Here is a 22984-nt window from a genome sequence, read left to right as displayed (position 1 = left end):
GCCAGTTCAAAAGGGGGCATAATCAAGGAAGTTAGTACCAAATTAAGGTCCCAAAGAGGAGGGGGATCTCTCACTGGGGGCCTAATGAGAGTAGCCCCTCTGAGAAAGGCTTTTACACAGCTTATGAGACATAATGTTTAGATTAGAAAGCCCAACATGAAAGTTAGAGATGGCCGCTAGTTGAACCCCGACTGTGGCAAAACTCCAAGATTTCGTGAACTGGGGCTGAAAAGGGATCTATGTTCCTAGCCTCTGCCCAACAAGAGAAACATTTCCATTTGCTAGCATAAGTCTTCCTAGTAGCGGATTTGTGAGAGGAGACAATCTCATGCACGGCTGGGGAAATGCTGGGAAGTCTGCCTGGGGTTGGAATTGGATCAACCAAGCTGTGAGCTGGAGTGTTTGGAGGGATTGATGCAGCTCTCCTGATTGATGAATCAGCAGGTCTGGAATAGGATCCAGAGTCCAGGGCTGCTCGAGGAGGTAACGGTGCAGGAATGGAAACCATATCTGTCGAGGCCAGTAGGGGGCAATGAGGATCACTTTGCAACACAACAGAATAGCTTTCTGTATGAGTTTGGGTATAAGAGGGAATGGCGGGAAGGCATAAAGAAGTCCCTGAGGCCAATCGTGGACTAGAGCGTCTCTGGGAGGGTGACCGGGAAGCGGTAAAAGGGAGAAGTAGCTGCTGCATTTGCTGTTGAAGGGGGTGGAAAACAGATCGCAGCAAGGCTGTCCCCATTTGCGGAAGATCAGATCCACAACTACCTGATTCAGAGACCACTCGTGAGGCATGAGAATAGCTCTGCTGAGCCTGTCCACTATGACGCTGGACTTCCCAAGGATGTGCACCGCAATCAGAAATCGTTGGGAGGAAATCGCCCACTGCCAGAGTCTGAGTGCTTCTCAACATAGGGGGTAGGACCTGATTCCGCTCTGCTTGCTGAAGTACCACACTACTGACATGTTGTCCGTTTGAATTGCAATGGTTCCGAAAGGAGAGAGTCCTGAAGGGCATGTAATGCTAGGAGCATGGCTCTCATCTCCAAGACATTTATGTGCAGATGGTACTTGTGAGGCTGCCAAGTGCCTTGGACTGTCCTGCCCTGATAATGCCCCCCCCCCCCATCAGTGAGGCATCCATGGTCACTGTGGCAACCGGAGGGGGCTGGATGAATAGTCTGCCCAGAGACACTAGTGGGAAGACCATCCACCAGGAAAGGTGCCTTTTGCATGTTTCTGTAATCATGATCATGTGAGACATGGGGAGCTGTTGAAAGGACCACTATGTGAAAAGAAGCCACTGAAGAATTCTCATGAGAAAATGGGCCAGAGGTATCAGAAAAATTGCCGCTGCCATAGAACCCAGAGTTTGAAGGACTTGTACCCTCTTGCATTGCATGAGGATACGAACTTGCTGCTGAACTGTGGCCACCCGGTCTGGCGGTAGCCTTGCGGACATACTTCTTGCATCTAAATCTGCTCCTATATAGGTAATAGATTGACAGGGCAACAAGGCAGATTTTTCGAAATTTATAGTAATGCCTAGCTGGGCACAAATTGTAATAGTATAGTCCCTGGCTTGAAGGAGTTGATGCCTGGTAGTAGTAGTAAGGAGCCAGTCGTCTAGATATGGAAACACCTGGAATCATCGATGCCTCAGGTGAGCCGTGACTACTGCCATGCATTTGGTGAACACCCTGGGGGCTGTAGTGAGACCAAAGGGCAGAGCTCTGAACTGGTGATGACTGGCTCCCAGCCAGAAGAGAAGGAACGTTCTGGAGTGCCTGTCCATTTTGATGTGATAGTACGCATCCTGAAGATCTATTGAGCACATCCAATTGTCCTGACCCAAAAAGGGTAGAATGGACTGTAGCGTGACCATCCAAAACCTTGTTCTTTGAACAGACTTGTTTAGTCTGCTGAGATCAAATATTGGTCTCCAGTCCCCTGTCTTTTTTGGTACCAAAAAGAACCTTGAGTAAGTTCTGGATCCGTGTTGGTCTGTCGGGACTTTACTGGATGATTCTTTTTTCTAGCAGTCTTGAAACTTCTATGACTGCTTGGGCCCTCAGATTGGGTGGAACATCTGGAAAGGATTTGCTTGACGGTAAGGGAGGTTGAAAGAAGAGAATTATGTAACCTCCGGATATGATTGAGTGTACCCATTTGTCTCGCGTTAGGTTTCGTCAGGCTTTTGGGTACAGTGAAAGTCTTCCCCTGACTGCCTCCAGAGGCAGGCAGCCGGGCAACCCTTCAGGGATGCTGGAAGGGCTTATCAGAGAAGGATTCTCTGATGCCCTGGTTCTGTGGACCCCCTCGGCCCCGAGAGAGGCATCTGTTCTCATTTCCTCCTCTGCCCCTGGAAGAAAAATCACTACGTGTGTCAGGTGAGGCTCCCTGGGATTTCCAAAATTAGAAGTTATGTACTCACCATAACGTTCCATCTGAGTAGGTGTATTCATTTGTCTGCAACCTGTGGGTTATGGATCCGATATCGGATCCGAACCGGCATGGTTTACCAGCTATGGATCCAAGCTCTCAGCTCCTCTCCTCACCCATAATGCCCTGCTTTACCCTCATGACCTCAGATCGAGTTTGCCAACAGCAAGAACACCCTGAAAAGGGTAAAACACATCATATGCAGGAAACTGAAAGGCCAGGGGGATAGGAGGGCGGGATGGTTGCAGACAAATGAATACACCTACTCAGATGGAACGTTATGGTGAGTACATAACTTCTAAATCTGAAGTAGGAGATTCATTTGTCTGCAACCTGTGGGACAGAGTCCCCAGCTACCTGAATCTTGGGCGGCCATCATGGAAGGATATTCCGGAGCACCGCGGAGCCAAAGGATGCTCTACCCCTAGATGCAAGATCCAACTTGTAGTGGGAAATAAAAGTATGAGATGAAGCCCACGTGGCTGCTGCACAAATATCATCTAGAGGAATCCTAGCCTTAAAGGCTGCCGAGGTAGAGACTGACCGGGTTGAATGGGCATGTACACCCTCCGGTGCGGGCCTTCCCGAAGCTTGATAAGCCAATAAGATACATTGTGAAATCCAGCGGGCCTTCCCGAAGCTTGATAAGCCAATAAGATACATTGTGAAATCCAGCGAGATAATGAGACTTTAGAAATTGGTTTGCCCAAATTAAATTTAGCAAAGGAAATGAACAACTGGTCGGATTGCCTATGAGCAGCCGTCCTGTTTAGATAAAATCTAAGTTGCCTGTGAACATCTAAGGAGTGAAGCTTGTATTCACCTTTGTTTTCATATTTAGGAAAGAAAACAGGGAGGTTAATGGATTGATTAATGTTTGCTTCAGAAGCTACCTTAGGAAGAAAGGACGGGTTGGTCCTGAGGTAAACACGGTCCGGATGAAAGACCAAGTAAGGAGGTTTAGCTGATAATGCTTGAAGCTCTGAGACTCTCTTGCGCGAAGTAATGGCTACTAAGAAGGCGGTCTTGAAAGATAAGAATTTCAGATCTACCGTAGCCGCCGGTTCGAAGGGGGGGGGCGGTCAAGGCCTGGAGAACTAAGGAAAGGTCCCAAGGAGGAATCGCTTGCTTTACAGGGGGCCTGAGAAGAAAAGTACCTTTAAGGAAAATCTTACATAACTTGGCAGACATCAGTGGATTGGAGTGATGACCAATGTGATAATGAGAAATTGCCGCAAGTTGTACTTTGACCGTGGAACTGCTGGCACCATCATTAAAAAGAGTGGTTAAAAAATCAAGCACCAAAGGAAGAGGAACTAGGAAGAGGAACTGTGAAGGGGTTTAGGCCTTGCCGCTCCACCCACAAAGAGAACCGTTTCCACTTGCTGCGGTAGACTTTCCTAGTGGATGGCTTATGAGCTGCCACCAGGATGGCCTTAACAGGGGACGAAATACCGGGAGTCCTGATCAAGAGTGGAACTGGAGCAGCCAAGCGGTCAGCTTCAGGTTGTCCAGGTTCGGAGGAGATAAGTGGGATGGGTGAGATATCAGATCCGGAATGGGATCTAGAATCCAAGGAGGATTCACTGAGTGAGACCTTAGGAAGGGGAACCAGATCTGTCGAGGCCAAAATGGAGCAATGAGAATCATTCTGCACCCCAACTGAGAGGCTTTCTGAAGAACTTGGAGCATCAGAGGCAAGGGGGGATAAGCATAAAGAAGACCGGGTGGCCAAGCATGCACCAGAGCGTCTCTTGGGAACCACCGGGAGGAGGTATCAGAGCGAAAAAACTGTCGCACTTGGTGTTTGAGGGAGAGGCAAAAAGATCGCAACAAGGAGTTCCCCACCGTGCGAAAATGCGTTCCGCTACCTGAGTATTGAGAGACCACTCGTAAGGGGTGAGAATGGTGCGACTGAGTTTGTCCGCCAGGATGTTGGACCGACCCGGAATATGCGTTGCTATGAGAAAGCGGTTGGTGGAGATTGCCCATTCCCACACTCTCATGGCTTCTCGACAAAGCGGGTAAGACCTGGTTCCTCCTTGCTTGTTGATGTACCAAACAACTGACATGTTGTCCGATTGAATCGCAATTGTTCCCAAGGGAAGAAAGGCCTGAAGTGCTAGCAACGCTAAGAGCACCGCTCTCATCTCTAGAACGTTGATATGCAGTGAGGTCTCTGAATCGTCCCACGTGCCTTGGACGGTCCGGCCTGCAAATGCCCCCACCCGAGGCGGGAGGCGTCCGTGGTCACCGTGGCGAGAGGGGAGAAGCACAAAATGGGCGGCCTCCGTGGAGATCTGGAGAGTGTAGCCACCACAGGAGGGACCGCTTGCAAGCCTTGCTGATCGCAATGGGATGATGCATAGGAAGAGCAAGATCGACCACTGAACTAGGAGTGTCCATTGAAGGATGCATATTGAACCTGGCGAGAGCAAGAAGCGCTATTGCTGCAGCCATCGACCCTAGCGGCCTCAGCACCAACTCCGGAACTGAGCTTGATTGGAGAATGGCCTGCACCTGGAATTGCAGATTTTGAACTCTGTCCGCAGTGAGGAAGGCTTTTAATCTCCTTGTGTCTAACCTGGCACCTATAAAATCTATGAGCTGCGTGGGTGCTAGGTTGGATTTTTTTGTGTTTATTGTGATGCCCAGACGGGGAGCAAGATGGAGAAAGGAGTCTCGCGCCAATAGTAGTAGATGCCTTGTTGGGGCGGTGAGAAGCCAGTCGTCCAGGTAGGGAAAGACCTGTACCCCCTGAAGCCTCAGGTGGGCCGCTACCACTGCTAATACTTTGGTGAACACCCTGGGGGCTGTGGTGAGACCAAAGGGAAGGACCCGGAATTGGTAGTGACTGGCTCCCAGCCGGAAGTGGAGAAACCTCCTGGAGCGCCTGTCCATTAGAATGTGGTAGTACGCATCCTTGAGGTCTATAGAGCACATCCAATGATTTTCTCCCAGAAGGGGGAGAATAGACTGCAACGTGACCATTCGGAACTTCTCCTTGGGAACTGCCAGGTTCAAGAGTGAAAGGTCTAAAATTGGTCTTAGATCCCCCGTCTTTTTTGGCACTAAAAAGAACCTGGAGTAGAACCCTGATCTGATCTGGTCTGGGGGGACGGGCTGGATGGCTCTTTTCTTTAGCAGATGGCCAATTTCTGCCAAAGCGGCCTCCCACTGACCGGGTGGAACGTCGGGGAGGGACTTCAATTTTGGCAAGTGAAGAAAGGGTATACGGTATCCTCTGGATATGATCTGGAGGACCCAGCGGTCTGATGTTATGGACTCCCATGCCGCTAGGTGCTCCGAAAAACGTCCCCCGACTGCCTCCAGAGTGGAGCAGCCGGGCAACCCCTCAGGGCTGCTGCGCGGGCCATTCAGAGAAGGGTTCTCTGTACCCGAAGTTCCTGGGAGCCCCTCTGCCCCTAGGGCGGCGTCCTCCCTGTCCTCTTCTGCCACGGAAGGACTGGTTGTCCGGAGCAGGCTGAGATTGCTGCGACTTCCGGAACCACATCTTCTTCTGTCCCTTTTGGTTCCTAGAATAGGGCCTCTGGGGTGCAGAGAAGCGGATTCCGACGGCAGACAGCGTCTTCCCGTCCTTCTCGCTCTGGGTCAAAATGTCGCGAACAGTTTTGCCAAAGAGGGCAGAACCATCGAAGGGGGAGTTCGCGAATGATGCCTTGAAGGGCTCTGAGAAATCGCAATGACGGAGCCAGGCCTGACGTCTAGTAACTAGGCCTGCCCCTGCGGCTCTAGCGGCACCTTCCGTAGCATGGGACAGTAGCCGCATAGAGGTATTGGTGACGGACCTAAGAGTGGCCATGCGGGTGGAGTGCAGCACTTTGTCCTCCTCCGACATGGACTCTGGGGGGGATGCAGCGTATTCTTTAATAAGATCGCACTGCATCCTAATCACGTGTGCCAGGTAGTTCAGCGCCCTCACAGAGAAGGTCGCTGAACTAAACATCCGCTTCCCCAAGCGGTCCATCATCCGAGACTCCTTGCTCGGGGGATGGACTGAGGGACTCTCCTGGGCAAGTTCCTCTTGGTGGCCGCCGTCGTCAACATGGCATCTACCGGAGGCCCCTTACTCCAATGGGCACGGTCAGCCAGGGGACTGAGAATACGGTCGGGCCTTTTAGGGATTGGCTCCACGGTGTCCGGTTCCTTCCACGCCCTGGTGGTAATGAGGTCCACCAGGGGGTCGGCAAGAGGGGACACCCAAGAGGTAGATGGGCCCGCTTCAAATGCCTCCAAGAACACTGACTCATCCGAGGAAGACTTGGGGGCAGACCACCCCCCCCTTATGCGGAGCATTTCCATGATGTCTCCAAATGAGACATCCTCGGGGGTGACCGTGGGGAGCCTTCCCCTTCCTCCAAATCCGTGTCTTCTGTGAGAGACTCGGGGGAGTCAATGTGCCTCCTTTTGCACGTATGTTTGCGGGGAACATCCTCCGGGGGGCTGTCAGAGGACTCCTCGCAAACAGTAACCTGTTCCAGGGGAACAGCTTGGGGCACAGGAGCGGGCTGTCCCAAGGGCCGGATGGTGGAAGCCTGACCCAGTGCAGAGGGAGCGCGGGACGGAGCCGAAGCAAGTGCCGGGGGTCCGGAGACCCTCAACAGCGCCCTCTCCACTACATCAAAAGCCGAAGGGGAGCCGACCTCGACCAAAGGATCCGACAATCGGCTCCCCCTCGGATCCGAGGAGTGGAATGGAGCCGGTGCCGAAGCACTCTGATCCGAAGGGACAGTGCGCTCCGAACCAGACGGCGCAGAAGGAGCACTGATCCCCCCGGACCCGAAGCTCAGATCCAGACTCCGAGAGGTCGGATCCGAAGCACTCGAGGGCAGGGTCGGATCCGAAGTACCAAGTACTATTGGCGCCGACCCACCCCCGGCTCCGAAGCTGCTCCGCTCCAACTGCTCCGAACCCGGGTAGCGGGTCGGAGAAGGAGCAATTGGCTTGAAAAAAAGGGGTCAAGCTCCCCCCAGAGGGGGGGGGGAGGCAAGAGCACTCCCATCTGCATCTGGGCCTGGATGAACCTTCTCATCATCCGGTCCAGATCAGCGTCTGACAGGCTATAAGTTGATCTCGACGAGGCTACCGAGGTAGGCCTTGAGTGCCTCCTCGATAGCCTCGACGGAGATCGGGTCTCCTCCTCCTCAGGTCCCGGTGAAAAACACACTGGAGACCGGAGCTGAGGAGGGGGAGAGCCAGCAGACAAGGAGGCCGGAGGAGAAGCCCGCTTGGCTGGCGGGGCCGAAACAGAGGTCTCGGCCCCCCGCTTATGGTGCTTCTCCCTCCGGTCCTTCTTTCTAGCTTCCCTCTACTCCGAACCACTACAGAGAGGTTGAGTCCCAGGAGGAGGAGGGGGAGCCGGAGAGGAGACAACCATAGAAACGGTTACCCCCGAAGGAGCGGAGGCCGGAGCCGAGTCCGGTGGCAAAAGACCCAAGACAAGCTTGGACCTCCGCTCCTTCAATGCCCTGGGGTTGAACCCTGCACAAATGGAACATCCAGAAGTGAGGTGTTCAACCCCAAGGCATCTAACACACCGAGTGTAGCCATCAGCCGGGGAAAGCTTATGGCCACACTCGGAGCACTTGGAGAACACAGCTTTGGGTTGTTCAGACATCCCAAAAGCAAAAAAGTTACTAAAACTAGAGTTAAAGTAAAGTAACAAAACCACTCAACAGGCCCAAACACACACTACGCTACCAGCGAGGGGAGGGAAAAGTAAAATTAAATTTTAAAATACTAAAAGTATAATTAAGAGATAGGGAAACCTACACTTCCACACAACTTTCACACAAAACTTCAAAAATTAGCACTTTAAGGACTAAAAAACTACACTTGGCTGAAGAGCTTATGGAACACAATCTGGTCACCAGCGCGGCAAACGAGATCTGAGGTCATGAGGGTAGAGCAGGGCATTATGGGTGAGGGGAGGAGCTGAGAGCTTGGATCCATAGCTGGTAAACCATGCCGGTTCGGATCCGATATCGGATCCATAACCCACAGGTTGCAGACAAATGAATCTCCTACTTCAGATCCACATTTTACCACTCTTCTGACCCTTGGGATATGGTCTGGAAGGAGTGGAAAAACGGACTCCCACGGCAGAGAGAGTCTTGCTTTCCTGTTCACACCTAGTTAAGAGTGTCTTTCACCTGTGGTCCAAAAAGAAAGGAACCGTCAAAGGGAGTGTTGATGAACGATGCTCTAAAGGGTTCCGCAAAATTACACAGCTGCATCCATGCGCGTCTCCGGAGGGCCACACGCCTGTATCTGCAGCTTTACTCGCACCATCGGCTGCATAGGAAATGAGCCTCATGGAGGAGTTGACTACAGAATTAAGGGTCGCCAGCTGAGAAGCCACTTTAGCCTGAGCCCCTTCAGCTGATGGATCCTGGAAGGAATCTCCAAGCTCTTTCAGGAGATCCCTCTGAAGCCTGGTAAAATGGCATAAGTAATTCAGTGACCTCATGGAAAAGGTCGCTGAAGCAAACATTTACTTCCCGTATCTATCCATGGTCCTAGACTCCTTGTTAGGAGGATGAACAGAGGAAGAAGTTTCCGCTAACTCCTTTTTAGTGGCTGCTGCTACCACCATGGCATCTATGGGAACATCCTTAGTAAGGAACTGTTTATCAGGGGGTGCAGTGATAAACTTGCCAGGTCTCCTCGGGGTTGGTTCCTCTGTATCCAGGGCTGACCAAGCCCTTCGAGCCACCACTGACTTTAGTGGATCGAAAGGTGGAGAAACCCAGGAGGTGGAAGGTCGGGAACCGAACGCATCCAGGAATACAGATTCGTCTTCGGTAGGGGCTAGGGCATTCCAGTTCCCCCTCTGCTTAAGCATTTCTAGGATGTCCGAAAAGGAAACCTCTTAAGAGGGGAATCTTGGGGACCCTTCCGATTCATCCAAATCCATATCCGAAGTGACAGACTCTGAGGAGTCAATGTGCTTCCTCTTGCACTTCCTCTTCCAGGGGGCTCCTTTGAATGATCAGGGGAGGCCTCGGAAGAAGAGGAAACACCCAATGGGGTGCTCTGGAGCACCGGTTCCCCATGCTTGGGGTCTGGAGGAGGGGCAGAGGTTGATGCAGGCACTACAGGGGACGGAGCCAGTGGGGTCGAAAGTGGAGCTGACTCAGAGGCCAGTACACTCCTCATGACATCAAAGGCGTCCCTGCCACGATGCAGAGAAGGCTCTGGTTCAGAGGAAACTGGAATCCTCCTCCGCACCAAGGGAGACTGCTCCGAGGCCGATGTAGGAGCCGAGCTCACCTGTGCCGACACAAAGAGAGGGAGAACGGAGTTGGACAAGGGTCCAATGCCACTCGCTCCCTCAGAGGCGACGAGGGAGCCTCGGCACCCAGATCCCTCAATGGACAGCACCATCGAGGGGATCGGAGCCGACGACAGAACCAAAGGAGAAATCGTTATTAGTGCCGATGGTTCCACAATTCGAACCCCAACAAACTCCAGCTCTGAGCTCAATGGAGTCAGAGAAGGAACATCGATAGAAGCAGACGGAGCAGACACCTGTTGAGGAGGGCTGGACAACATTTTGGCCAGTGCCTGGGACTTCAACAACCTACTGACCACGCTCTCCATGTCGTGATCAGAGAGCCTAGAGGACCGAGAAGAGTGAGAGGATGTGTGACTGCAGTCACTCTGCAACAGGGGAGACCGAGGAGCCGAATGTATAGACTCTAGAGAAGAGGACCTCGGCCTCTTGTGGATCCATGACGGCTTCGAAGGTACTGGTGGAGCCAACGGGGAGGCAGTCTCCTTGGTTCCAGCCGGGACCGAAGTAGTAGGTAAGGCTTGGGCCAATGCCGGCTCCGAGCTGGGAGCCGACGATTTGGTCAGTTTAGGAGATTTCACATGCTGAGCCTTGGCCGGTGAATCCCGGGGCTTAAGAAGACCCCTCAAAATAAGCTTATTTTTGCGCTCCTGCAGAACTCCTGGGCTAAATGCATGGCATACAGAGCAAGAGTCCTGCAGGTGCACTGCGCCTAAGCAATAGATGCAAGAAGTGTGCCCATCTGTCAGAGACATTTTCTGACAGCATGAGTCACACTTCTTGAATCCAGACACCTTGGATTCTTTAGACATATCCACAACTAGAAAGATACTACACTGAATTGTTTTGACCAAAAGGCCGAACAGCAAAAACTAATACCAGACACTAACCACAAAAAACAAAAACACACAATATACTACAGTTAAAGATTTATTATTTTTTTTTAAACTAGGAAACCTCTAACTTAAACGGCTACCTAACAATCAGAAAGAAGAAAAGCTTAAACTAAAACGCTACCTACAAGAGGGATAAAGGGGGGGGGGACTCTCTACTTTAAACGACTTCTAAGGGAAAACTACAAAAATACACTAAACTACAACAAACTAGTTAGCGACTATTATTTTAAACAATAAACTTCCAGAAAAAAACCCTAATCTGACAGAAAAAGTAGTTCAATAAAATTTATACGAGCCTGAGCCAGTAACAACGAACCTTGCAGTTGAAGCGGCAAACGAGATCTGGGTAGCTAGCGCTAGGCATCATGGGATAAGGGGTAGCCTCAAGCCAGTAAACAGCTCTCGAGCTATAGAAGATGGCCGAGTCGAAGCTGAGGATTGGCTCCGATCCCAACAAGCAAGAAACGAAGGTGAGATAGACAACTTAACATGTATTTTTATATATGGATTAAAAATTATTCTGTTATGGCAGCTACAGATATGTGGGAAGAAACTAAACAAAAAATAAAATTAAAAAAAAATGGAAGCTGTTGAATATGGATAATGACAGTAAGACACAAACAGTGAAAATATTTTTTTTCTCTAATCTTGTGTACAGGTTACACAAATGTTAAATAAAACAAGTAGAAATTGTGAATGATAATAAAGAGTTAAAGGAATGTATTTGGAAGGGCAAGAGTTGAGTGGAATAAGCTGATTCGCCCAAGAGAAAAAGGTGGTTTAGGGTTACCTGATTAGAACAGCTACTTTAGACTTATACTATTAAAGGTCATAAACATAACTCAAGAAGAGAGTTAAAAATCAATGGGCAAGGTGGAGTCAGAGATAAACTAGGATTTTGGAAGTCTTTCAGGAGAATAAAAACAACCATGTAAATAGTAATAAAATAGCAAAAAAGTATTCTAAGAATTAAACCAGAGACACCAGAGAAAGAAGTTTTTACAAAAAGGAATGTCTTCAGGTATGGGATGTTCAATATACAATATATAATAAAAGTAAGAAGGGGCTGGAATTTATTGGAGAATAAATTAATCAAACTGCTGGGATCAACTACCTCAGGAAGGAGAGGTAAGTAGAAGAGTCAACTGCAGTCAGATACTGCTTCCTCATCAGAGATTGATAAAAGATGACAGGCAAAGAGAAAAGGACAGTGAAAGAACAGCTCTGTATTTAGAACAGAGCCACACCTGGCTAATACAGGGCCCAGTGACATTCTCCTAATCCAGCACCCCTCAACTCTAAGTTGAGGAGCAAAAAATACACAGATGGAACGTTATGGTAAGACATAACTTCTTTATCTGATGTTGTTAATCTTCGTTCATTCCTTACTGATGGGACAGAGTCCTCAGCTACTTGTATCTCTGGGTGGCCCTCATAGAAGGACATTCCTGAGCACCATGGAGCCAAAAGAAGCTCTACCTCTAGAGGCCAAATTCAATTTGTAATAAAGAATAAAGGTATGAGGTTTGGCCCAATTCATAGCTGAGCAAATATCATTGAGGGAAGCCTTAGCATGGAAAGCTGCTGAAGTTGCCATAGCCCTTGTAGAATGTGCTTTCACTCTGAGGCAAGGTAACTGTTTTTGTTGTAGATAAAGGTAATACAATTTCTCAACCATGAAATCAATGTAACTTTTGAGACACGATGATCTAGTCTTGGTCCAGAAAAAGCCAGGAATAGTTGGTCTGATTTACAGGCAGATTTTGTTCTGTCCAGATAAAATCGTATTTGCCTATGAACATCCTGCTATGAATATCCGGCAATACCCTCCCTTGTTAGAGTGGTTAGGAAAGAATACTGGAAGGTCAACAAATTGGTTGATAGACCACTCTGACATCACTTTTGGTAAAAAGGAAGAATTAGTTCTCAGTGATAACCTATCCTTATGGAAGATAAGATAGGGAGGTTTGATGCATAAGGCTTGAAGTTTTGACAAGCGACTGGCCGATGTGATTGCAATCACAAAGTTTTCCAAGAGAGAGATTTTACATCACATGAAGATGCTGGTTCAAAGGGGGGCACTGTTAGGGCTTGCAGAACCAAAGCCAAATCCCAAGCTTGTACCGGTTGTCTAAAGGGATGTTTTAAATAGAGAACCCCCTTCAAGAAAGTTTCACAGAGTCTATGTGACATAAGCGAAGAGTCCTAAAAACCAATGTGGAAATTTGAAATGGCAGCTAAATGCACACGAATAGTAGAGGCAGACACCCCAGAGTGTAAAAGATTTGATAAGTAATCCAAAACCACCGAGACTGGGGCTGACAATGGGTCTTAATTGTTTATTCGCTGCCCACCAAGAAAATCTTTTCCATTTATTGAGATAGATTAGTCTGGTGGAATATTGTGCACAGGGCACAACAGGTTTTCCTGCCTGGCAATCAATGGAAGTGGAGAAACCAAGCTGTCACAGGGTTGTTAGATTGGGGCGAGTCAGACCCTGCGGATGAGAGATCAACATTGGGGATGGATTGAGGATCCACGGTTGATCTAGCAGGTGAGACCAGAGGAAGGGGAACCAGATTTGTCAAGGCCAATATGGAACAATGAGGATCACTTTGCTTTTCAACTGTCGTGCTTTCGTCAGAGACTGGAAGATGAGGGGAAGAGGAGGATAAGCATAAAGTGGACCTGAGGGCCAAGCATGGATTAGAGCATCTCACGGTGACTGTCCCCACAGGGGGATCAGGGCAAAATAGCTGCTGCACTTGTAGTTGGTTGGGGAGCCAAATAGGTTGCAGCAAGGCTGACACCTGTGGTTGAAGATTCTTGCCACTATCACAGGGTTAAGGGACCACTCGTGAGGTTGTAGAATGCACCTGCTCAATTTGTCCGCTACCATGTTGGAGCTCCCAGGAATGTGTGTTGCAATTAGAAAGCGGTTGGAAGCTATCGCTCATTACCATATTCTCAAGGCCTCTCAGCATAACGGGTAAGATCTGGTGCCCCCTTGCTTGTTGATGCACCAGACCACTGGCATGTTGCCTGATTGGATTGAAATAGTCCCTGATGGAAGGATAGAATGAAGCACCTCCCTCAGTTCCAGGACATTGACATGCAAAAGGGCCTCTGTCTCTGACCAGGTGCCTTGGACCGAGTTTCCCTGACATGGCCCCCCCACCCCATCAGGGAGGAATCTGTGGTCACCGTGGTTTTCGGTTGATGAGGGCTGAAGGGGCAAGCCCATTGTTGGAGATTTCGAGACATCCACCAGAGTAAATCTTGCTTGCATCTCTGAGTTACACTCATCTGAAAAGACAAAGGACGTTGTAGAGGGTACCATTGAGTGAGAACTAATCATTGAAGGAGCCTCATGTGGAATCTGGCTAGAGGAACAATGGTGATCGAGGCTGCCACTGACCCCAATCGTTAGAGTATAGATCAAGCAGGAGATTTGTGGTGACAGAGCAGCGCCTTATTCTTTGAAGCCTGTGGTCCGGAAGAGATGCTGTGCAATATCTCGTGTCCAACAGCACCCCTATGAATTCCAAAGACTGAGCTGGGGCTGTGTTGGACTTCTCCCAGTTTGTAGTGATTCCCAGGCAGTGTGCTGTTAGGAGAGTGTAGCGCAGGGCTTCTTCCAGTAGACGCTTGGCGGGAGTGGCGAGGAGCCAGTCGTCTAGATTTGGAAACGCCTGGAACCCTTGAAGCCGCAAGTGAGCAATAACCACGGTCATGCATTTGGTGAACACTCTGGGGGCTGTAGAGAGACTGAAGGGCAGAGCTCGAAATTGGTAGTGACTGGCTCCTATGCGGTATCTTCTTAAGCATCTGTCCATTTTTATGTGGTAATACATATCTTGAAGATCTACAGAGCACATCCAATTGTCTTTTTCCAGTAGAGGAAGGATAGACTGAACTATGACCATCCAGAATTTCTCGGTTTTACAAATTTGTTCAGTGTGCTGAGATCCAGAATTGGTCTCCAGTCTCCTGTCTTTTTTGTCACTAAAAAGAACCTTGAGTAAAAACCGGATCCTATCTGGTCTGGGGCGACCGTCTGGATGACTTTTTTAGTAGCAGCTTTTGGATTTCATGTGCTGCTGCTTCCCTTTGACTAGGTGAAATATCGGGTAATACCCTGGATGAGAATGAACAAAGGTGGAAGGAGATACGATAGCCTCTGGATATTATCCATTGTACCCTAGAGTCAGTGGTTCTATTTCGCCAGGCAGCAGGGTACAAGGAAAAACTACCTCTGACCACTTCCAGAGGTGAGCGGTTGGGCAACGCTTCAGGAGCGCGGATAGGGTTGGCCAGAGAAAGAATCTTTGGAACCCCAGTTTCGCGGACCTCCTCTGCCCCGAAAGGGGAGTCTTCCAATGGAGTTTCACCTTCTACCTCTAGGAAAGAACTCAGCACGTGCTTCACGGAAAGAGCCCTGTGCTTTCTTGTGTCACATCTTCCTGATCTTCTGATTTCTGGAGTAGAAGAGCAGAGGAGTGGGAGTGTCTCACACCAATGGCAGATCGGGTCTTGTTATCTTGTTCGCACCTTGCCAGCGTATCTTTCACTTTAGGACCAAACAAAAAAGCGGCCTTGATGGGGGTGTTCATGAAGGAAGCCTTAAAGGTGTCCAGAAAGTCGCATCCAGGCATGTTGTCTGGTGTCTATACACGTGTCTGCCGCTCTAGCCGCTCCTTCCATTTCGTGAGAAATAAAACGCATGGAAGAGTTGGAAATGGACTCTAGGGTGACAATCTGAGAAGCCACGTTGTCACGGACCTAGTCAGAAACAGCTCCTGCCAAGGTTTCAGAGAGTTGGTTGATAATATCCCTCTGCAGCCTGGTAAAGTGTGCCAAATAGTTCAAAGACCTTACGGCGAAGGTTGATAAAGCAAACACACGCTTCCCTAGTCTATCGCCCAGGACTCCTTGTTGGGTGAATGGACAGTTTGGCTCTCTTCTGGCAAATCCGTCTTGGTTGCAGCCGCCGCCACCATGGCATCTACTGGAAGACCTTGTGACCAATGGGGATGCTAAGCTGTGGGGCGATTTTATCAGGCCTCCGTGGTACCGCTTCCAGGGTGTCAGGAGCTTTCCATGAGAGCTGGACGATGAGTTGGACGAGCTCATCGGCCGGCGGGGTAACCCAGGAGGTAGGCCTGTAGGAATACGGATTCCTCAGAGGAAGGATTAGAGGACTTCGTTACCCCTCTAAGGATCTTGAGAATGTCACCAAAGGACATCTCATCAGAGGGTGGCCGTGGGGACCCTTCCCCGTCATCAAAGTCTGTATCTTCAGTCAACGACTCCTCAGTGGAGTCCATGTGCTTCCTCTTGCACGACACCTTGCTGGGTACCTTCCTCAGTGGGAGCTTCTGCGGAAGACTGCAAAGACGGGGTCTCTCCTGAGTAGGAGAGACCTGAGGCCCTTGTGCCCTGCGGTTATGGCTTGTTAGAGATGCGGCAGAGAGGGGGGAGAGGACTCTGACATCTGGGGTTTGCCAGGGGAGGCAAGCATCCTCTCCAAGGCCCACCCAAGGAGAGATGGGAGCCAGGAACTCAGCACGACAACCTCAGAACCGGGATCACACCCCACCACGACGAGCCAACCCCCAGACCAGGAGTCTCAAGAAGACTGTGAAGTGTGAGAGAGAGAGAATTCCTGGAGGGTGCCATAGAAAAAAATAGGCATGGAACCAAGAATGCCCTCCCCCATGGCCTGAGAAGAGCCTGATGCCCAGTGCACAGAAGGCCACAAGGACGACTCCGGTTCCAAAGTGAGATCCATTATTGGAGCCGGAGGAAGGGAAAGCTGCTGTTTGAGTAATGGGCTACGATACTTGGGTGAAAGTCGAAGGAGAAGTGTACGTTGGGAGTTTGAGGAGATGTACGTTCACCTGAAGAAGGGAACGTGGATTTCAATGGTTGAGAGAGACCTCTGGCCACAAGCAACTGGTCAACAAGCCGCAGCACATCTCACTTAGAGAGGCTCCTGGTCAACCTCAGAGAAATTGGAGGGCAATTCTGGCCTTTCTAGAAAAGGACTATATTGGCTACCAACAAATGGATCCAAGGAAGGATATTACTTGGTCCTTGCTAATTCGAGAGGTGCAGAGCCTGAAACAGAGGATGTCTACACCATAGAAGTTGAAAGTGTCTGCACCGTAAAAGCAAGTGTCTGCACCAATGGGTATGGTGCCATCGAGGAAAGTCTCTGCACTGGTAACAATGACAGTGCTGAAAAGTACTGCATCGAAGAAAATGTTGGTGCTGAAAGTGTCTGCACCGTGGAGGAGAGTAACATCATACTCGGGGTCAAAGGGGATTATACCAACGGTGCTGAAGGGGACTGTACCTGCATGGACGGTGCTGGTAAGGGCTGCGACAGGACTGTTGGAGCCGTAACTGCCTGCACTGGAAACTCCAGTGCCGGTGTCGATAAGGAGGACATGGCTGGAGCAAGAATCAGCTGGGGCAGTGCAGAGTCTGGAGCTGACAGGGTCACAGGTGGCAGCACTGAAGTAGTAGTCATTTTCACCTTCTTATGAGTAGACTCCCTATGATCTCCAGAGGGAGATTAAGTGAGCGACCTCGATGAGGAAGAGAAAGAACGCCTCTTACGGGGTTTAGCAGGAGGGGGTGAGCCCTCCGACACAGAAATAGCCTCACAGAAAGGAGATCTGAGAAGACCTTTCAAGATTAATTTGTTCTTTCTCTTGTTAAGAGTCCGGGTCGAAAAATTTCTACAAATCCCACATGGGGGATCCACAGTAAGGTGGGAGACATTCAAACAATAGACACAAGTCATGGCCATTGGAAAGCGGCAACTTCCAGCCATAATCCTTACACTGCTTAAAACCAACACTACTTTTCTTATCCGACATAATGATGTGGAGAAGAAAAACAGTACCAAAAAGAAGAGGAAAGTCTACCCAAAAGGGTAAGAAAAGAGAAGGAAAAAAGATTACCAACGATGGTAATGAAGAATTACCTCAAAGGTAAGAAAAGAATAATAAAGAGAAATAGACTAAAGAGAGAGAGAGCCTGAAGGATACGATAGGGTAGGAGAATAATACCAGAAACTGTTTGAAAAACTTTAAAGTATAAACGATATATAAAACTTTAAAAAAATTAGATACTTAGCTGAACAGAGTGGCTTGACATAGCTGTACAGCAACGCGGCAAATGAGATCTGAGTTAACAGGGAGCAGAGCATTCTGGGTAGACCTTGGCTCGGGAGTTTTTGGCCGACGCGAGCTTGATATTTGGCCGGCTCAGTTCCGAGGATGGAATCGATAACCCATCAGTAATGAATGAATGAAGATTAACATCAGATTCAATGTTACCAATTTAATTTTTAGCCAAAAGTACAAACACTACATGACCTGCCTGTCTACAACTGTATGTAAATACTTTAAATATGCTCTAATGTGAACAACTCATTAACCCTCTTACAAACGTAAGGGATTCCTGTAAATCTTTTGCAATTTTGTAGAAATAATTGCTGCATGCTTCCTTATTCTGTACGTTTTGTAACCAGGTTGTGACTGAAAAGGGTCTCAGGATCAGCTCACCTACCCAGTTACCAAACTGTAAAATAAACAACAAAAATCATTTTATCCTCCCAACACTGGTCTCTGATTTAAGCCCAGTGTACTTCTGATTCTTCTAATCAGCTTCTTTTTTTTTTTTTCTGTTGCTCAACCATTTTCATTTGGAACAATGGAAAAAGTTTCATCAGCAATAAGTCTCTGTGGGCTTTGTTACTGTCAAAATATTGATACTCTCAGTTTGTAGGCTCACTCTTTGTTCATTAAGCTTCCTCTTTAGTCTAAACTGCATCCAAACTGTCTTCGATCTTTCAGAAAAAAATATTCCAAAGACACTGGACAGAGCAACTTGATAAACTTCCTTCTCTTCTGCCTGGTGAACAGCTAATAACTGTTTTCCACAATCATTCTGCTCTCCCCAATTTTTTACTTTTTCAGCTACCGTTTTGTCACGAGCAGCTCTTTCTGTGGTCTTAATTATTTGCAAATGTAGGTCTCCGCTGCATTTTCATAGTCAGATTTGGAGCATACATATGATGTGCTCTCTCAATTAATAAATCTGCTGTGAAATACAAATCACAGTAGCTTGCCTGCACATTCATAAAATTAATGCAGCATATTGCTTCCAGTTTCTCTGGTACAGTAAGCAATCCCATGTTTTTTGCGTGGTTTCTTCTATTTTTTTTGGAACAATTCTTGAGATGCATCACATCTGGCCAGTCTTTCCCTTAATTTTGTCCTGCAATTTCTGCAGCTTCATCAATTCATCTGAATAGATGCTTAAAGTTTCTTCTATTTTTCCAGATGTTTGTAATTCGACTTTAAAATAAGCAAGACACAGGTGGACTGAATAAACTCCTTTGAGTGGAATTCATGCATTTTTCCTCTAAAATTACTAGCAGACTAACTTCCTTTATTTTTTGCTGAAGAACTGCAAGGTTCTTCACTGCCAGAGTTTCTATTCTCAGTTTCACTTTCTCCAAATTCCTTCTTTGCAGGCATCCAGACAATGCAGTTATTAAGCAGTAACTGAATTCTACCCAAATTGGTATATTTTGCTGGCTTTAACAACTTTTCAGTTTTCACACTGGGACAACTCTAATCAACACATTACTAAGACTGCAGTCTTCTTGAGATTCCTAAATCTCCAGATCTTGAGCTAAATTAATATAAGAATTTGAAAAATGTTAAGTGGCAAAACATTGATCCCACCAGCCTATCAATTCATTGGTAACTACAGTACTATATATGATGACATGGGATAGGCAGTTTCAGCTACAAGGTCACAGCAGGTGTCCTGAATATTCTAATCCTAACTCATGCATGTCCAATCTTGGGTTTATGACAGCCATGGTATGACAATGAACTTCACTTCGTCATGTAGGTTGATTTTGGTGAGCAGTATGCACTTCAAGCAGAAATGTCCCATAAGACAATGTTCTTTTACAAAGAGATTTCTACAATATCCAATTGACTAGCATAGCTCTTATGAGCTGTGGACACAGTGCTGTCTTACCACAGTCTGACCTGTCTTACTTACATGGAAGGTATGCTCAACCTAAATGTTAGAAAGACATTAAACTTCTTTGTTTCTACGACTGATTTAATCAGAAAGAAAAATACAGTAATAATAGGGTATGCTGGGACTCTCTTCTAGACATTGTCTGATATGAGATTCAATATATAGACTACTTAAAATTCATGGATTGATTTTCATTATGGAGTCAGCTATCTCTATGCTGATCCCCACTTCAATCAGGTTAGCTTTAGGTTGTCTGGCTCTGCTTGCCTCAACTCTCCTCCAGACTATTAGCTCTGTCCTATCTTTTCAAAAAATTGTAACGAAAAGACATTTACCACCACCCATCCTTAAACCTTCTTCAGAACTGAATAACTGCTGCCCAATCTACAACCTACAATATAAAGAAGGGGTTATTTTGCTCAGGTGGGTGTAAACTCATGATCCATTTCAATCTGGCTTCAGGAAAAGATAGTACAGAGATGGCTCTCATTACAGAGGTCATTGACCTCTTAGTGGCAAGGAATTAATATTATTCAGCAGTAGTATTTTCAGTTCTTGGCTGCATTATACACTGTAGACCAAATAGTTATTTTAGACCTACTATGTTGTGTGTTCCAAAGCCTTGGATTGGAATGCCTATTACCCTTTAGAGTTAAGTGACTGACAGACATCCCAGGATGGATTCATCTAGGAAGTATCTCATCAGTCATGTGTCTTTTGATGTCCACAGTGGATACGCTGTCTCTTTGTGACACCATTCTAAGGAGGGGTTTGATGTACCACTGCTACATAGGTGATAATTACACCCCTCCTTTCCTCAGGAATATATGCTTTCCAAGGCAGTGCTACTACGACTGTATACCAGCCTTAACTGAATGATGTACTGCCATCTGATACTCAACTAAAATGAGACAGAGGTGATATCTATTCATGCAACCTACAAACCAAAACCATCAGTTTTCTAACTGTTATGTTGACTGTGGGGTTACAACCAAGATTTGTTTCTGTGCCCAGAGCTCAGTTAACCTAGGACTTGGTTATATTTATTAGCAGGAGTGTGGATATGCAACCCCATACCTCAATGATGGGTGGAAGGGAAGGCTTGCCCTCAGTAGAAGATGTAAATCTTTGATTGCTCTCACTGCTATTTCTTTTCAGTAAAACAGTACTTCACACTGATTTTTTTGTCAGGTCATGAGCCATTCAAACAGTGACTGCCACTATGACACATTCAAAATGTACTTTAATATTATGTAATGTATACTGTCAAACTACAATGTTTCATACAGTAAACATGTATGATAGAATATCAAACATTGCATACAAATCCATTACTGCTCTACTCTTTCAATAGGACTGAACTTTCTTCATCTGCTTTCTTAACCTGTATGCCACACTGGGGAAAATCATTTAGTTTATGGCCCCTGCTGCTTTTACTCACAGACAAACAAAACAGAACTTAACAAAATTTAAATATAGGAACAATTTAAAAAGTTTCAAAAATAAATAAATAAATGATCCAAAGAAGAAAGTTACAGCAAACTTTATAGCTGCATACCTTTCAGGATTTTTAAGTTCTTCTGTAACAAAATTAAGTGTGTCCCAGCCTGAATATGAATATAAGGCAGAGTACAATGCCAAAGCTAGATCACCCGCATTCAGGTTAGAGTCATCAAATGAGTTTTCAAAATTTGTTGTATAACCTTTAAAACACAGGAAAAAAAAGCTGAATTAGCACTCGTATTTCAAAACAGATAATGGTTGCTGTGAAATATTCCACTAAAATAAGAAATTATCTTACACAAATGTGATACTGTGACTGAAGTTACATTTTCTGTTTAATGGAATTTCTAGTACATGACTAATGTAAACCTGTATGTTAAGAAGGTATACTGTAACAGTATCCCATTTTAAGAGACAGTTGCATAAATATTTGTCTTTAAAACGGGACTTGTCAATGCATCATGCAACACTGCCAATAAAGTAGCAGCATCATGTGAGTACTCTCCCAAATCCCTAGCACCTTTTTAAGTGAAGTTATTCACTGTTACACAGACCATCTGTCCACTGATCTGTACCATTCAGAAGATCCATTGTATGATCTGCACTAAGCAGCATACTCAGGCTCCCAGGAATTATACCCCAAGCCACCTCCCCATCATGCCACATACTGATACTGATGGGTGCTCACTGTGTTTAGATTAATGGATATCTAACTACCACAATCCCCAGGCCTTTGTCTAGGTCCAACTAGGAGACATTATTAATACTGAATAGCCATTCAAAAATTATTACATCATATATTTTCTTTCCTTAATTCCCTTATCTTTTTGCCATGTACACAGGTATGGAATCCAACAGATACAGCCTCAAACACTAATGTCGAGAAATAAATTTACTTTGGAAGATTAATATACAGAAACAAATTTACTTTGGAAAACCACCTTAAAGATGTAACAGACACAAACTAAATGGAAGGAAATAATCTTTAAAAGGATTGTTCAAAAGAGGTTAACAGGCATAAGAACACTCATAATACCAGCTCAACAGGGAAATTAACTGTGGGAGAGCTCTTAAGCTCATCCTTTTCAGTCTCCTCATGTAGCTTTTCTGAAATGTTTAAACTCCTGATCTTGGGACATTTAAGCTGCCATTAGTCTGCACACAGCTTCCTTGTACTGAAATTAAGGGGTAGACATACTTCTAGGATTTCTAGGTTTTATGATGATAAAGCATGCTATATTAAAACAAGACGCATTCACAAAAAGGTCATAAAATTATAAATCATGAAGGTTGCAGTAAAATAACTCTTCAAACTGTTCCTTACACTATATAATGAAAAGCAGAGGTATGTAAATTAGTGGTAGAGTAAATGACACCTAAATCACAAAGATGCTGGACAAAGGTCAGGCAAATGTACAGATCAAAGTTGTTGTTGTGTCTTTCGGCTTTTCCCGGTTAGGGGTCGCCACAGTGGAACTCCAATCCGCTAATGATTGGCAGTAGATTTTTATGTGCAGAGTTGCCGGCCCTGACGCACAACCTTCAACTGGAGGAGAAAAGGAGAATTTCACAGCATACATAGAGGACCGTTAAAAAAGAGATCTTGTAGACAGAGTAGAAGGGTAACACTACTTCTTGGGCAGTTGTAGCTTCAAGTGGGGCAGTTATGTAGCCACAGTGATGGAACAGAATTATCTCTGAAGAACAGGTTAAAAATGCACCCTAGGACCACAACAGAGCTTGGCCTTCCTGC

General features: G+C 46.8%; 1 protein-coding gene across 1 annotated transcript in view; it reads right to left on the bottom strand.

The window, feature by feature from the left end:
• The window catches only part of LOC122798273 (Y+L amino acid transporter 2-like), a 1371252-nt gene that overhangs the window by 809064 nt on the left and 539204 nt on the right, over positions 1-22984 (bottom strand). Inside the window, exon 4 of the mRNA XM_044067080.1 lies at positions 21287-21431. Coding sequence (XP_043923015.1) covers positions 21287-21431 — 145 coding nt within the window. The remainder of the gene's footprint in view (positions 1-21286; positions 21432-22984) is intronic.

The sequence above is a fragment of the Protopterus annectens genome, chromosome 3.part1, assembly GCF_019279795.1.
Source record: "Protopterus annectens isolate FY-2018-M chromosome 3.part1, PAN1.0, whole genome shotgun sequence".
Lineage (NCBI taxonomy): Eukaryota > Metazoa > Chordata > Ceratodontiformes > Protopteridae > Protopterus > Protopterus annectens.
The sequence above is the reverse complement of the archived record's forward strand: the minus strand, read 5'-3'. Positions and strand labels throughout refer to the sequence as shown.